General features: G+C 53.0%; 4 protein-coding genes across 4 annotated transcripts; 3 read left to right on the top strand and 1 right to left on the bottom strand.

The window, feature by feature from the left end:
• Window positions 1-652: 652 nt before the first annotated feature.
• On the top strand, window positions 653-3,874 carry UHO2_05789 (uncharacterized protein; the record flags this gene model as incomplete). Its single annotated transcript, XM_041558688.1, has 1 exon — window positions 653-3,874. One exon carries the CDS (start codon window positions 653-655, stop codon window positions 3,872-3,874), a length of 3,222 nt encoding a protein of 1,073 aa, XP_041414622.1.
• A 490-nt stretch (window positions 3,875-4,364) lies between these two features.
• On the bottom strand, window positions 4,365-5,076 carry UHO2_05788 (putative 2,3-bisphosphoglycerate-dependent phosphoglycerate mutase; the record flags this gene model as incomplete). Its single annotated transcript, XM_041558687.1, has 2 exons — window positions 4,365-4,453; window positions 4,545-5,076. The coding sequence occupies 2 exons, from the start codon at window positions 5,074-5,076 to the stop codon at window positions 4,365-4,367; spliced, it is 621 nt and encodes a 206-aa protein (XP_041414621.1).
• Window positions 5,077-5,976: 900 nt separating this feature from the next.
• Window positions 5,977-7,830, top strand: UHO2_05787 (uncharacterized protein; the record flags this gene model as incomplete). Its single annotated transcript, XM_041558686.1, has 1 exon — window positions 5,977-7,830. The coding sequence occupies one exon, from the start codon at window positions 5,977-5,979 to the stop codon at window positions 7,828-7,830; it is 1,854 nt and encodes a 617-aa protein (XP_041414620.1).
• A 2,322-nt stretch (window positions 7,831-10,152) lies between these two features.
• Window positions 10,153-15,060, top strand: UHO2_05786 (uncharacterized protein; the record flags this gene model as incomplete). The annotated part of the gene is made up of 1 exon (XM_041558685.1): window positions 10,153-15,060. The coding sequence occupies one exon, from the start codon at window positions 10,153-10,155 to the stop codon at window positions 15,058-15,060; it is 4,908 nt and encodes a 1,635-aa protein (XP_041414619.1).
• Window positions 15,061-15,188: the final 128 nt, after the last annotated feature.

The following is a 15,188-nucleotide window of genomic DNA, read 5'->3' as shown; positions in this document are numbered from 1 at the left end:
TTTGCTTTGCCTCTTTTAACACAGGATACCTGCTGCTAGAGTGGTATGCTGAGGCTTTCTTTCCAGTTGTTTGCGAAGCAAGTCTGCTGTGGTTTGAAGGTGTAAAGCAGGGGGGCGGGGGCACAATTGGGAAGAAACGCGACTGGGATTGAGTGAATTCAAATTTGTAATAGTTCTGAGTGATTTGATTTGTGTGACTTTCTGGCATTCGCGTCGCCAAATCGAGGCACAGGACCACAGCCAGACTTGGCACCTTTTCCGCAACGCCGGCAACGCAAAGGCAAGAGGGAAGCTCAATCAGTCCAACACTTTCCATTCCATCATCCTTACGCTCTTCTTCTTTCTTCCTCGTCATCGTCATCATCATCACCAGGCAAAGGCAAAGTAGCTCTACGAAGGCCGATTCTGTCTCTTGTCACATATACGCCTACCACCATTATCACCCTCTCATCCTCCTCGTTTGGTTACCCTCGTGTAGCCTTTTTCAAGTATCATTGGTCGGCTTCTTCTTCGTTCTATAGCCCTACGTCTCAGCATCTCGCCCATATGGAAGAGTAGCTTGAACATCCTTTCCAACCGACACCTGCTACCCCACTTTGGCTAGCTTCTCATCACTCCGCCCCTTCATCCCAGCTGCCCTTCCTCCAGTCATATGCCTCTGAACCCTATCAACGTCTCGGTATCGACAGCTCCTCTGACACACACGCATCCATCGAGCTCTTTGCCCCTTTCCTACTCTACTGCCGACTCCAGCTTGCTTTCCGGCAACTCACTGCAGCCCGTGCAGGAGGTCGCGCCGAGTTCGCTGGTCGATAGCGTCAACACTGTTGACCCACTCAAGCGTTCCTCTCTCTCTTCCTCCTCCAACACCAGCCTCGGCTTTACTACTTCTGCTCTCCAGCGTGCAGGCCTGCTTCCTGCCAGCCTTTCTTCCGGCGCCATGACGACCACCGCTACGTCAGGCGCTTCTGCCGCCTCGGAAACCCTTCAACGGGTCATGGGCCATTCCGCTGCCCCAACCAATGGCGCCTCTACTCCTGCTCAAGCCGGCCCATTGACCCCTGCACAGCTTAAGAACATGACCCCTGCCCAAGCCAACGCCGCTCTCCAAAATCCAGTTGGAAATGTCCCCACCGTCTACCTCGCCACCTACTCCAATGTTCCCGTCTACGAGATCACCGTCCGTGGAATCGCCGTCATGCGTCGACGAGGCGATGGCTGGCTCAACGCGACCCAGATCCTCAAGATCGCTGGTATCGAAAAGACTCGTCGAACAAAGATCCTCGAAAAGAGTATTCTCACTGGCGAACACGAAAAAATTCAAGGTGGATACGGCAAGTTCCAGGGTACTTGGATCCCGTTGCAGCGCGCCCAAGAGGTTGCGGCCGAGTACAACGTTTCGCATCTCTTGCAGCCCATTCTGGAGTTCGACCCAGCTACGGCTGATCAGATCCCGAAGCTGTATCAGAGGAAGAAGCCAGCTTCGTCGGCACGCAACTCGTCTGCGTCTGCGATCAATGATGGCAGGGGCGCGACACCGAGTAAGAACTACTCGCCTGCTCCCTCCAGTGTTGGTGGGCCGAGTCAGCAGCCTAGGTTTTTGTCTTTGCGTCCGCCCAAGGATGCTCAGCAGAGGGAGATGTCCCCTGCGCTCTTTATGCCTCCTGGGGCTAGTGGGCTGTTGGCAAGCTTTGCTGATGGTGGTGTAGCTTCGGGTCCTCAGGCTATTCCTCCTGGTTCTAGCCAGGCTGAGCAGGAGGCGCTGAGAAGCTACAACATGTACGGATACACGCCCAAGGGTGTTCCTCTTCCTTCCTCCTCTTCGGTGGGAGCTGAGAGTTCCGCTGCAGCCAACCCTACTGCCATTGGCGACAAGCGCTCTGCTGGCGAGTCTGAGCAGGACGGTGCTTCCGCTGCTAAACGATCGCGTCTTACAAGCCCGCAGCGAGAGTCGGGACTCCTGTTGGGCCCATCGCCTGTCAAAGATCTCAACGCTCTTGGCCCTGCAGGTGGATCGTTGCGAGCTGCTTCTGCACCTCGTGGTCATCGTATGGCTGTTGGCCCTCCCGATGCTGCCGGTCGTGACGGTACTGTTCCGCGCTACGCCGATCGTGCTCTCCCTCCCAAGCCCTACGATGAAGGCGAGAAGCGTATGCGTGATCACCTCGTCAGCCTCTTTGCTGATGACAGCGTTTTGCAAGGCGTGTCTGATGGCACCACCGCCTCACCCAACGCTGCCGCATCCAAATCCGCATCCACAAATGCAGAAGCTAATGTCGAGGACGAAGATGCCTATGTCACCAAACTCGACAACCTCGTCTCTGAACTCCGCCAGAAAGCCAGCCTGGGCGGTCTCGGCGCCTCCTCCACCTCCGACGGTCCCAAAGCCACCGTAGATCTCGTCACCGACGACCACGGTCACACAGCTCTCCACTGGGCTTCTGCCTTGTGCCGTCTAAAACTCGTCCGCACCCTTGTCGCTCGTCCTCCTTGGCAAGGTGGAGCCAACGTCCACGCCGGTAATCACGCCGGTGAAACAGCTTTGCACCGTTCAGTCCTAGTCACCAACTCCTACGACGCTTCTTCCTTCCCCACCCTCCTCCACCTTTTGGCGCCTTCGTTGAACACGAGAGACTTCAAAAAGCGGACTGTGCTACACCACATTGCCCTAGTAGCTGCGCTTAAAGGTCGTGCTGCCTCCGCGCGGTACTACTTGGCATGTGTGCTGGAGCACATTAGCGGGGAGAAGAGTAGTAAGTACAAAGGATTGATTGACGCACAGGATGAAGATGGAGAGACTGCGCTAGGGATTGTTGCTAGGTTGGGGAATGCGAGTATGGTAAGGATGTTGTTGGATGTAGGGGCTAGGAAGGATTTGCCCAATGCGTTGGGGATTAGACCTTCAGATTGGGGGATTGAGTCGGGTGCTGGTGATTCGCAAGCTGATGGAGGATCGGTGGCTGGGGCTAGCACGATTTCTTCCCTTCCTCCGCTCACCGCTGCGGATCTGGCGAGTCAGAATCCATCCGATATCATCTCTGCTCTCACCCGACCAGCTCAGGTACCAGTAATGAAAAGTAGCGATGTTCGAGATCAACTCACCACTACTCTCGATGATCTTCAGTCGACTTTCGAGAGGGAGATTAAGGAGAAGCAGGACGCGATTATCACGGTTCAGAGTCATTTGCAGGCTGCGACGAGAGATTTGGCTTCGAGAAGGAAGACTGTTTCCGCTGCCCAGGCTAAGCTGGCTGAGAAAGACGAGGCTAAGCAGCGAATACAAAATCTTCGTCGGGCCATCGTTTCACAACTAGGTCTCGAAGAGAATGAGGCGGAGAGTAGAATCGAAACTCTCATCTCCGAATCTTCCTCCAATAAGACAGCGGACGATATGGAGGTGGATGAAGACGTTAAAGCCACCCCAAGCATCAGCCCAGACGCTTTCACTTCCTCTCTCCTCATCTCCACTGAGATCGATTCTCAAACAGAGGAGCTCGTACGACTTCGATTCCTACTCTCTTTCTACACTTCACTCAACACCGACCTATCCTCCACTATCACTGCCCTGGAACAGAACGCAGCAACGAAGGAATCGCAGTGTCAACAAGTAGTAGCCATCTGCGCCAACGTTCCCCAAGACAAAGTCGAAGGAATGCTAGACGAGCTCTTAACAGCGATGGAAAGTGATGGTCCAGATGTTGATCTGGCTAGGGTAGCAAACTTTATGCAAAAAGTTGGCGGCACGGCAAAGGATGGTGGTTCGAGTAGTAGTACTTGGCGTAGTACAAACGTTAGTGCTGAAACACAGGCAAGTAGTGTTGTTCCTCCCACGTCTGGTGGTGGGGAGAAGGGGAGGAATGGTGATGTAGCATAAAAGCGGGGTTTGGGTTATGGATGGAACACTTTTTGGTCTCGGTTTTGATTGTTTCCTTAGGTCTCTCACATTGGTACGCTGAAAGAACGGTTTCACTATGGATTCATCCATTGTCTGTGTTGTTTGTTGAGCTCATGAACTCCGTCCCTCGGCCTTTAAAGTTCGACCTTTGGCTAGACTAATGGCATCTTATTGTGGGCACCGTCTGAGCTTGGAAGATGTCACTTTGCTTTCCAATCTCCAGTGTTTAAATAGTCTTCCCACGACCTTCGCAGCGAGGCGCCATTCTCGGATAAGAGACCACTCCTCTCTCCTCATCTCTCCTGCGCCTCGATCCACAATCTGTCCACCAGTTCATCACAATCGATGTTTGTCATTGGAATCTTGAACTTGAACTTTATTCAATTGAAGCGTATATTCGAGCATAGAAGCCGAGTCCTACTGCATTGAAGCAGCATCTAGGCAGGCAAGACAAACAGGTTGGGTAAATTTATCCCTGAAGAATCTCCTTCGAGACAATCTTTCCGTCCTGGTCGAGCTTGTAAAGGATAGGGACACCGGTTGCGAGCTCGAGGCCGACTGTTGAACACCCACGCCAAAAGAAAACCAGAGTCAGTACTTCCATCCACAATCAACACCTTCTCACTTGTGATTGGATCTGTGTACTTACCAATGTCATCATCGCTAATACCCTCAATATCTTTAATCATAGCCCTCAACGAGTTACCGTGAGCAGCAACAATCACATTCTTACCCTCCTTAACCAACGGCAGAATCTCCTTGTGGTAGTAAGGCCAAACTCTCTCCGCGGTCAACTTCAAGCTCTCTCCACCGGGAGGGGGAACATCGTAGCTCCTTCTCCAGATGTGAACTTGGTCCTCGCCCCATTTCTTTCGGGCGTCGTCTTTGTTGAGACCACTCAACTCTCCGTAATCGCGCTCGTTAAGAGCTTGGTCCTTGTGGATAGGGATATCCTCTTGACCGATCTCTTTGAGTTGGATACCGAGGGTGGTCTGGGCCCGCTGGAGTGCGGAAGTGAAGGCGACATCGAATTTGACGCCGGCTGCGGCGATCTTTTTGGCACCGGAAAGGGCTTCTTCACGACCGAGTTCGGTGAGGGCGGGATCTTTCCAACCGGTGAAAAGGTTGAGCTTGTTCCATTCGGATTGGCCGTGACGGGTGAGGACGAGAGTTCCGACCATTTTGAGTATCTTCGATGGGTGAAGGTGATGATGGAGGGGAAGGGAGGAAAGGTGTGGGAGGAAGGAAGGTGAAGAAAGATCTGATCCCTGGGCAGAACAAGAAAAGAAGTGGCTCCAACGCTGTGTTGATTGGCCAACTTTCTGCCGTATGATAACGATCGATAAAATAAATGCGTGAAATTCATACACACAACACACAGAGAAGCAGCCAGAAAGCAACAAGAAAGCAACACTACTTTGCCAAAAAGAAAGGTACAGAACGGGACTGCATTCGGCCGTATTTCACCTCCTTCAAACAACAATTACAGTCGGAACCAGAGGTACGAGGACAATATATCACCTTGTGATGGCATTGAAGAGGGGGCGTTTGTGTATGGCGGCTTGCAACATCTGTCGATCTGCATCAAGAGGAAGACTTTTCCGAGATGGAAAGATGCCCAGTCAAATCAGGAGCTCAGATGATCGTGTTCAAACGCCATGCTGTCTTGAGAGGTTAGGGGCATGGGTTGGCATCTTCGGAGTAGCACATGACAATGTTACACTCTTGTAACGCACATTTTGAATGAAATTTGAGCAAAAAGAAAAACGCCTCGACGGTGCACCGTGCCTTTTGGCTGTCAAGGTGTGAACAGCTCACAGCCACGCAGCACTGCCCACATGGAATAATAAAGAAAAGAACTCCGCAACGAGCAAGCAAAGCTGTGAAGGATGACGCGGAGAATGTGCCTGTTTGCTGCGGACCCCTGTTCACCGGCCCGTTATTCGCAAGCTGGCCCAAACGCAACACAAACGCAACACAAACGCAACACAAACGCTCGACGCTCTCGATCCATCCGGCCTTTTCGCACCCTCACCTTCCTATCCTTCCATTTGACCACCAACGCCAAACCACACGCAAACATGTCGCTCAACGTCAACTTATCGTCGAGCGCCATTCGCGACGCTTACGAAAAAGTGCTCGATGGAGCCAAAGATTATCTCGTCCTAACCTACGAAAAAGGTTCCAACGACCTCCGCGTTCAAGTCGTCGAAAACGGCGATCTCGACGATCTCAACGAAGAATTCTCCGATGGTCGAATCCAGTATGCTTTCGCTCGGATCAAGGACCCCAACACGCAGCTACCTAAATTTGCGCTGATCAACTGGTGCGGTGACGGTGTGCCCGAGAACAGGAAAGGTCTTTTTGCAACACACTCCTCTGCGGTAGGGCAGTACTTGAAGGCGTACCATGTCAGCATCAATGCAAGATCGGAGGCGGATGTGGACCCGAAGTTGATCATGCGTAGGATTGCTGAGTCGTCAGGTGCAAACTATTCGGCTGCGGGGAAGGCGGCAAATACGCATTCTGGTGGACCGATTGGGTCGGTGGGTACGAGTTATAAGCCAATTGGAACACCTGATATCAGAGGGATGCAGAAGGCGGCTCCGAAGGATACGATCGCGCCGGTTGGGACGAACTATGCGTCCAAGAAGGATGAGTTGCAGCAGATTCGATCCGGTGCTGCGCCAACACCGCAAATGCCTAGCGCTCCTAGAGTCAATGCTCCTGCGTTGGACTCGACTCCTGCTGCTCCTGCTGCTCCTGCTGCTCCTGCTGCTCCGGTTGCTCCTACTGCTCCCGCTGCACCCAAACCAGCGGCCAGCAGCTCTCCATCTATCACTCCTTCACCTCGTGGAGATGCTTCATTGGCAAGCACTACTGCTGCAGCTCCCGCCAAACCAGTCGAAGATGACCGCATCCAACCAGTCGGTACAGCCTATCAGCCCGTCAACCTCGGCAAGCCAGGCAAACTCAACATGGCCAACCGCTTCCCCTTTGGTAACCAACAGCAGGAAGGCAACTCGACCTCTGCACCAGCTCCTACACCTCGTGCTGCCTCTGGTGGCAAGCTGACTTGGAGTCAGCGTCAAGAAGCAGCTCGTAAGGAGAAGGAGGAGGAGGAAGCGAGAGTCAAGCAGCTTTCTTCTGGTATGAGGACGGCTAGTTTCGGTACTGGCGGTGCTGCACCTGCTGCTCCTCCCGCTCCTCCCGCACCACCAGCACAGCCAGAAGCGCAAAAGGAAGAAGAAGAAGCTCCACGCGCACCACCTGCTCCTCCTGCACCGCCCGCCGTTCCTGCTGCCGCAGATCCAGTGCAGGAGACAAGCAAGCAGCTCGAATCGACCCACATGTCCAGCACTGGTGCCAGCGCCAGTGAAGGAGGAGGACTGCGCGGTCGGGTAGCATGGCCCTACGAAGCAGCCGAAGACAACGAAATCACGCTCGTCGAAGGTGCTATCATTTCCAACATTGAACAGATCGACGAAGGTTGGTGGTCAGGTGTAGACGAAAAGGGTCAAGAGGGTTTGTTCCCTGCGTCCTACGTCGAGATCATTGAGGATGACGCAGCTCCTGTTGCACCTCCTGCGCCACCCGTACCAGCAGCAGCTACTGAGGTGGAAGAAGAGGAAGATTCAGTACCACCTCCACCTCCTCCCCCCGCCCCACCTGCCCCACCTGCCCCACCCGCAGCACTCGCATCTGAAGAAGAAGCCCCACCTGCCCCGCCTGCTCCCCCCGCTGCCGGTGGAGAAGGTTTGGTCTGTACAGCAATGTACGACTTCGAAGCGTCCGAAGACAACGAACTCTCCTTTGTCGAAGGTGATACCATCATCAACGTAGATGATAAGATCAGCGATGATTGGTGGAGCGGCACCAATCAGCGTACCGGTAGTCAAGGTTTGTTTCCTTCAAATTACGTTGAAAGGGCCTAACAAGCCGCTTTTCACTTTGATGCAATACAAATATGAACTTGTTGAGCATGATGCGTGACTCTGTGAAGGTAGAGAAGAGAGAGGGTGGATCGGCCAATGACAATGGCAATCGGGCCGATTAGAAATTGGTCTAATGGGAGAGAGGGGCAAGCGAGCAGATCCCCCAATTTTTTCATTTTTTTTTTTTTTTTTTTTTTTTTTCTTAGCCGAGATCTCAAAGATGTGAGTGAGTGTGGGGAGCGGTCACGGCTTATGGACTGCGTGCCACACACTGCGATCCGGTGCCTTACATTGGGTAGTGCTAGTGATGAAGCTATTTGTGGACGATGGCGAAGGAGAGCAGCAAGCGAGAAGGCGGATCTCATGCCATGATTGACGCAAATTCTTGCTCTGGAGTAACGACCTCTTGCAGAGATGGAGGGAAGGGAACCAGCGAAACTTTGGCAGGGGGGCAAAAAGGCGGCAATGGGTGCGTGTTCTTCGTCCCGAACAGCAGCGCCGAGCCGCAACGCCGGGACCGAAAGGGGAAACAGTTCGCAAACGGCGGGCGACATGAGTATTCGAGTCGAGTCCGGTACCATGGAATTGGTTTTTTTCTTTTTTTTTTTTTTTTTTTTTCTTTTTTTTTCGCTTGTCTCATTTCAAACTTTCATGGCGGGAGGCCTTGTACCTTTCCTCAAAAGCTGCTCTTGTGTTTGATCGAGTTCTGTGAGCGTCAGCAGGGTAAAGGCACAAGGCCGAGAAGAGAGATGTGCGATGGACCGAGCTGCCATTGCTCATATCTTGTGTTCCTGACATTTCGGACACCTGCTCAAATCGATACACCTGCCCTGCCGCTGCAATGTGAGTGCTCTTCTGAGACAATACGGTCCTTTTGTCTCTTCGAACTGTCTTCTCGAGCAGTGTTCCCCGACGGTCGCTCTCCGACAAGAAGTTGCAATCTGCGCTGCACTGCAATGCTCTGCCATGCTATGCTCTGCGGTGGAATGTCAAATTTGAAATGTGAGGTAGAATTTGAAGCCAACATTTGAAATGCGAAAGTGGGGTTGCTGCTGACGCGCAGGGAAAAAAAAAAAAAAAAAAAAAAAAAAAAAAAAAAAAAAAAAAAAAAGGGATCGACAGTCTCGCAGCTGCGTGCGCGTGCGCGCCTCTTCTCTGGCGGGCGTGTGTGTGTGTGTGGTGAGATGCCCTCTTCTGTTCTCCAAAATCAGGGGTGAAAATACAAAAAGAAAATAAAGAAGAGAAGGCGCGCTCACTGGATCAACTTTGTGACCGCCAATTCAGAAAGCAAGTGTGTGACCCACAGCACAGCACAGCACAACAACAACACAACACAGAGTCAAACAGAGTATTGACAAATTAGCGCTCTTTGACCCCTTTTTTCAAATACTGCGCTCTGTGCTCCCTTGTTTTTATTATTTTGTTTTCATTCAGTTCTGTTTCTGCCGCGCAAAACACACACACACACACACACATTCTCTCTCTCTCTCTCTCTCTGACACCGCGACTCTAACTGTCGTCGCTTAGATTCAAGTCGGTTTGAGACGCTCTCTTTTCCGCGCACGCTCGCACTCTCAATTTTCTTTTGCATTCAATCGCGGATCCGCCCAGCTCCTTCTTCACTCTCTCACTCCTGATCGCTAGCTCTCACCCTTTCTCTTCCACTCCACCCCACTTCCGTGCCGTCATCATCATCATCAATACCTATACGCACGCACCACTTTCACTTTTGCTACCCTATTATCTCGCAATCTGCTCTGTATATGCTCCGACACTTCCAGTATCAGCTGTCGCTCTAGAAGTAAATAACGCTGGTCCACGCATCGTACGACACCAATATCACCGCACCTCGAAGGAGACCTCTTAAGCACGGCAGGGTAGCTTTCTCTTCGAATACCGCATCCGATTGTCGTACTCCTGGGAATGCTGCTCTTCAGCTAGACAAACACAAACATCAATTGCACAAACGTCACAATTCGTGAAGCAGCCTCGACTAATCTACACACGCACCGCCGTCAACTGCGACGTCGAGCTAGCATTCGTCGATCTGCTCGTGTGCGCATCGACCATCGACTACTCGGTCATCCTTGCCGTCCTCTCGGTGTTCGCCTCAACGCACGCAGTTCGCCTTTGCCGTCTTCTTCGCAACGATCTATATGTGCATCCACTCCCGATTCTCGCCCGCCTTCACCCTACATCACATCGTCACATAGACCTTGTTCTGCATTGCTGATCACCTGCAACCGACAGCGTAATCGATCATCTGCTTTGTAGTCGAAACGCCTTGCTTTGCTTTCATCTACATCATCCCTTACCCCCATCATGTCGGACCTACAGTACACCGGCTCTGCAGTGAGGTCTACATCAAAGCCGCAGCAGCAGCAACAACCACTTCATCACACCCAGCTTTCCAACACCCGTCAGTCCGAAGGGAGCAGCTCTTACTATTCCAACCCAGCAGAGGACACCAACGATCTCACTCGTGCTACAGCAGGCATCAACCTCAATCCTTCTCGCCCACAAGTGCCAACGGCTTCCACTTCGCAGCAACGCATCTACAACGCACCATCAGCACAGGTGCAGGATACACTTCAGCTCGTATCTGAGGACGGTGCAGCACCGCCTCAAGCATTACGGCCATCCACATCTTTTGCGAACGGCCTTGCTGGCGATGCAACCAGCTCGCGCAACCGTTCCGACATGGACAGAATCAAAAGTCGTGCCGTCGACCCAGGATGGAGCTGGGAAAAGGAACGCGAAAAGTTCGAGGCTGGTGGTTCGCTTCGTTCCAACAGCATCGAGTCCAGACCCAGTCTTCCATCACGCGGTTCATCTCGCCCAACGCCTCGTCTGGATACATCCGGCGTGCCCAGGGTGTCCGATGGAAGCGACGCAACTTATGCCAGCCCAGCTGCGCCTTCGTCTAGTGTTGCTTCTCCTCACACTCTCCAAGCGCCCTCCAATCCTATCAGCGGCACGGGTGCATCTGACCATGCAGCGCCAGCCTCAGCCGTTGCGCCTTCGAGCACGCCTGCAGACGCCCCTCCCCCAACCCCCGTGCAGAACCAAGTAGTACAGCAGCAGAGACCAGCACAACCTCGATCGGCCTCTAACACTGGCACCAGCTCTTCTGGCACTTCAAGACGGCGCGATCAGACTTGTCAAGCATGCGGCAAAGTCATGACCGGTCAGTTTGTCAGAGCGCTCGGCAGTGTTTACCATCTCGACTGCTTCCGCTGCAATGACTGCAACAAGGTCGTAGCCGCCAAGTTCTTCCCGGCTACCGATGACATGGTCGACTCTTCCGGCACTGGCCGTCTCTTCCCTCTCTGCGAGACCGACTACTTCCGACGACTCGATCTCATCTGTGCCAAGTGCAGTGGTGCACTAAGAGGCAGCTACATCACCGCTCTTGGCCGCAAGTTCCACGTCGAGCACTTTACCTGTTCCGTCTGCCCCACTGTCTTTGGTCCTCAAGATAGCTACTACGAGCACGATAGTAACGTCTTCTGCCACTTCCATTACAGTACACGCTTCGCCATCAAGTGCACCGGTTGCAAGACTGCCATTCTCAAGCAGTTCGTCGAGATCAACCGCAACAATACCGACGAACACTGGCATCCAGAGTGTTATATGATTCACAAGTTCTGGAACATCAAGCTCTGCCCAACAGGTTCGACACCGAAGGATGGTGCTGCACCACTAGCCGAAGTGGCGGCGGACAATGCGAATGCAGACAGCCCGGCGCTCAACCAATCGAGTCAGGGCGAAGCGGTTGAGTCTTCACCAGGGCAAGCAGCTCCTTCTCGCGAAGAGCCCGCACCGGACGCCACCGAGATCGAAGCTACCGAAACACCGTCTAGTCTCAAGCAGAAGCAAAAGCAGATGGAGGAACGCGTGTATCGCATCTGGACCGTTCTTTCCGCTTTTGAGGAGAGTTCAGCAGCATGTATCTCCGAGATGCTCAGGCACGTCAGCAGCGGTCGCTACCTTGGCGGTGTGAGGATGGCCGAAAAGTTCATCTTGCATGTCGAAATCCTCTTTTCCGCCATAGACGATCTTGAAGCCAACTTCCGCAAAGAAGATGCAAAGGGCATCTCGCACATTCGCGAAGCAAGGATGCTCTGCAAAAAGATCGTCAACTTCTTCTCTCTGCTATCGCATACGCAGGAGACGGGGGCGAGGAGGATGGGCATTACGCAAGAGCTGCTTTCGCTGGTTACTGGCTTGGCGCACTATCTCAAGATTCTGATTCGTATTGCGCTGACTGGTGCGTTGAAGCTGGATAGGGAGTATGGCAACGAGGAGGCACTGCATTGGTTCTTGAGTCAGCTGGCGTTTTCGGCCAAGCTGGGAAGCATTACAGCGGATGACAAGCAGGGGACACAGGCGCCGAACACTAACACCGTGGGTCCGGATGGAAGATGGTACGGCTACCGATCGCTGCCGAGGTCGACTAGTTCCGGGTCGAGCGAGAACGGGGAAGCCGCTACCGATCTTTGTGTTGCTTGTGGGTCGACGGTAGAGGAAGAGTGTCTCAGGATGGGGGTGAATCTAAGATGGCATTCAAACTGTCTCAAGTGCAACACTTGTCAACGGCCGGCGTTGAGGGAGGGTGCTTCGACGAAGAAGCAGCCTGATCCTGTACCTGGTGCACCGGATCCATTGCCGGCGTCTCAGTTTGGTCTCGAGACGAAGCGAAGACAGACGGATGCTGCTGTGGCTGGTGCTGGGTTGCAGAATGGACAGCGTTCGATGTTTTCTTCTGGGTCTTGGACGCATGCTTGTTTCTGTCCGAACTGTGCTGGTGGCTTGACGCTACGCACCGGATTCCAGTTGGTGACGAGGCTAGAGCAGTACGCTTTCCTCTTGCGTGTTGCGCTGAATCGTCTCTTTGCGCTGTTGCGGAAACGTGGGGTTGTTCCACCTAGTCCGCCTGTCTCGGCCTCTCGTCAGATTGGGGAAGCGGGACCGTCGACTGGTGATGCCACCGCTGCAGCAGTGGAGGGAGACGAGGAAGTGTCGATGCACGAAGCCTACCGTGACTCGCAAGACATCAAGCGCATGAAATCGGTCAACCTCAACCGAAAGCTCTCGACCAAAGCCAAAGTGCCCCGTATCTCGACCGTTGTCGGCAGTCCATCTGGTCGACAAACGCAGACGTCGGACACTCAAAGGCCCTCACCCTCGGACTCTGGTTTGCAGACGGACAGCCGTCATTCTCCACGTCAAGCAAGTCCCTCTTCTTCGCCCAGAGAAGCCAGCCCGCTCTTCCAGCGAGAAGATGGATCTTCACGCGAGCCCTCCCCCTCGAGAAGGCCAGGTCAACCGCAGTTGCCGCAGAATTTCCAACAGCAACCAGCACAGAAGCAGCAAGTGTTCCAGCCCGTTCAACAACATTTGCCCTTCGCGTTGCCCGGTCCACCAGGGATGCCACAGATCCAGCAAGATGCTCAGCTCAGCTTGGGCCGTTCTGGATCCCCATCAAATTTGGAACCTGGCTCGATCGTTCCCATTCGACCTGCATTTGCACGTCACAACACCGATGTCAAGATCCGCGAAGATGGACCTATGCGACAACCTTCCGGTGACGAATTGCAACGGGATACCCGCTCTGAAGATGGAATCACCCTTGCTGATATACCGCACATGCTCGAAGCTGAGCAAGCACGAGAACAGCACAGACTTTTACCGAGTGAGGGAACACGATGCATCTCGGAGCTGTCGGCGTTGGAGTTGTTCATTGTTAAGCACATGGCAGTGATGTATCTCCAGCAATCAGCGCTGAGGGATCATGTCAACTTGGACGATCTGATCGAGTTCATCGAGACCAGAAAGAACACTTTCTGGGGTAAAATCTTCAAGGGCGGCAAAGATAAGAAGGAGATTAAGAAAAAGGGTGTTTTTGGGATCCCATTGGAAATTCTAGTGGAGAGGAATGGAGCGGATTCAACCTTGGGTGCTAGTGCAGCCCATTTGAGGGTGCCTTCGTTTATAGATGACGTGATTAGTGCGATGAAGCAGATGGATTTAAGTGTCGAGGGAATTTTCAGAAAGAATGGAAATATTCGAAGGCTTAAAGAGCTCAGCGAGGCATTGGATCGGGATAGTTCTTCGGTGAATCTTCTGGATGATAATCCGGTCCAACTTGCAGCACTGTTGAAGAAGTTCCTTAGGGAGTTACCGGATCCACTGATGACGTTCAAGTTGCACAAGTTGTTCGTCATGTCTCAGAAGTTGGAGTCTGAGGCCGAGAGGCATAGGATTTTGCACATGGTGACGATCCTCCTGCCGAAGGGACATAGGGATACGATGGAGGTTCTATTCGCGTTCTTGAAATGGGTCGCCAGTTTCTCGCACATTGATGAGGAAACGGGAAGTAAGATGGACTTGCCGAATCTGGCAACGGTGATTTGTCCGAACATCTTGTATAGCAAGGGAAGTGATCCTACGAAGGACGAGACGTTTTTGGCGAACAGAGCGGTAAGCTACCTTCTAGAACATCAGGATGAGATTTGGAAAGTGCCGGATGAGTTGGAGGCGGTATTGCAGGATAAGGATCTGATGAATGCTAGTGCAGATCTTACCTCTAGGGATATACTGAAGAAGTGCGAGAAGTACGCGAGGCAAAGGTATGCCAAGGGTGGGGTGGGGATGGGTAGGAATGGTAGTGGCGGACCATTGCATTCGGGAGAACTGCAGAATAGACACAGACCGGATGTTCATCCTCCTACAACCATGAGGCAGGTGCAGCAACGGGAGATGGCATTTGCGCAGCAACAGGCTCAGCAGCAGCAAAGGAGGCAGTATGCGGGTAGTAACGGGGACGATCTCTCCCGCAGTCCAACGGGTGATTCTGGACCTTGGAGCGCTGGTGCAGTGCCGAATAGTGGACATCATCATTTCGGGCATTCCCCAACGGAGAGGAGACCGACGAGTAGTCATGCCAACACGCCGCAGAAGCAGTTGGGTTATGTTTCTCCGGCGGCTGGAAACGGCGGTGGGGGGTATGGATATCAGCCAACTTCTCCACAACCGGGAGGTCAGATGTTGAGGACACAACCTTCCGCAACTGGATTTGGCGGTCAGCAACAGTACTATCCGCAGCAACAGCAGCAGCAACAAGAACAATCGCAGTCGCAGGATCAGGCATATCAGAGGGGCGGATTCTATAGAAATGCTTACGGTAGCGGTGGGAGTAATGAGGCTCTGGAACAGATGTCTTCTTGATCATCACACACCTTCTCTCGGGACGTACAAACCCCTTTGTCCCTTTGTATCCTGTGCCTTTGATCCGAAATGGGATGGAACAGACTTTTCACGTCTAAACAGTACAGCTTGTGTGTGTGTATATATGT

This window comes from Ustilago hordei (genome assembly GCF_900519145.1).
Source record: "Ustilago hordei strain Uho2 genome assembly, contig: UHO2_contig_15, whole genome shotgun sequence".
NCBI lineage: Eukaryota > Fungi > Basidiomycota > Ustilaginomycetes > Ustilaginales > Ustilaginaceae > Ustilago > Ustilago hordei.
The sequence above is the reverse complement of the archived record's forward strand: the minus strand, read 5'-3'. Positions and strand labels throughout refer to the sequence as shown.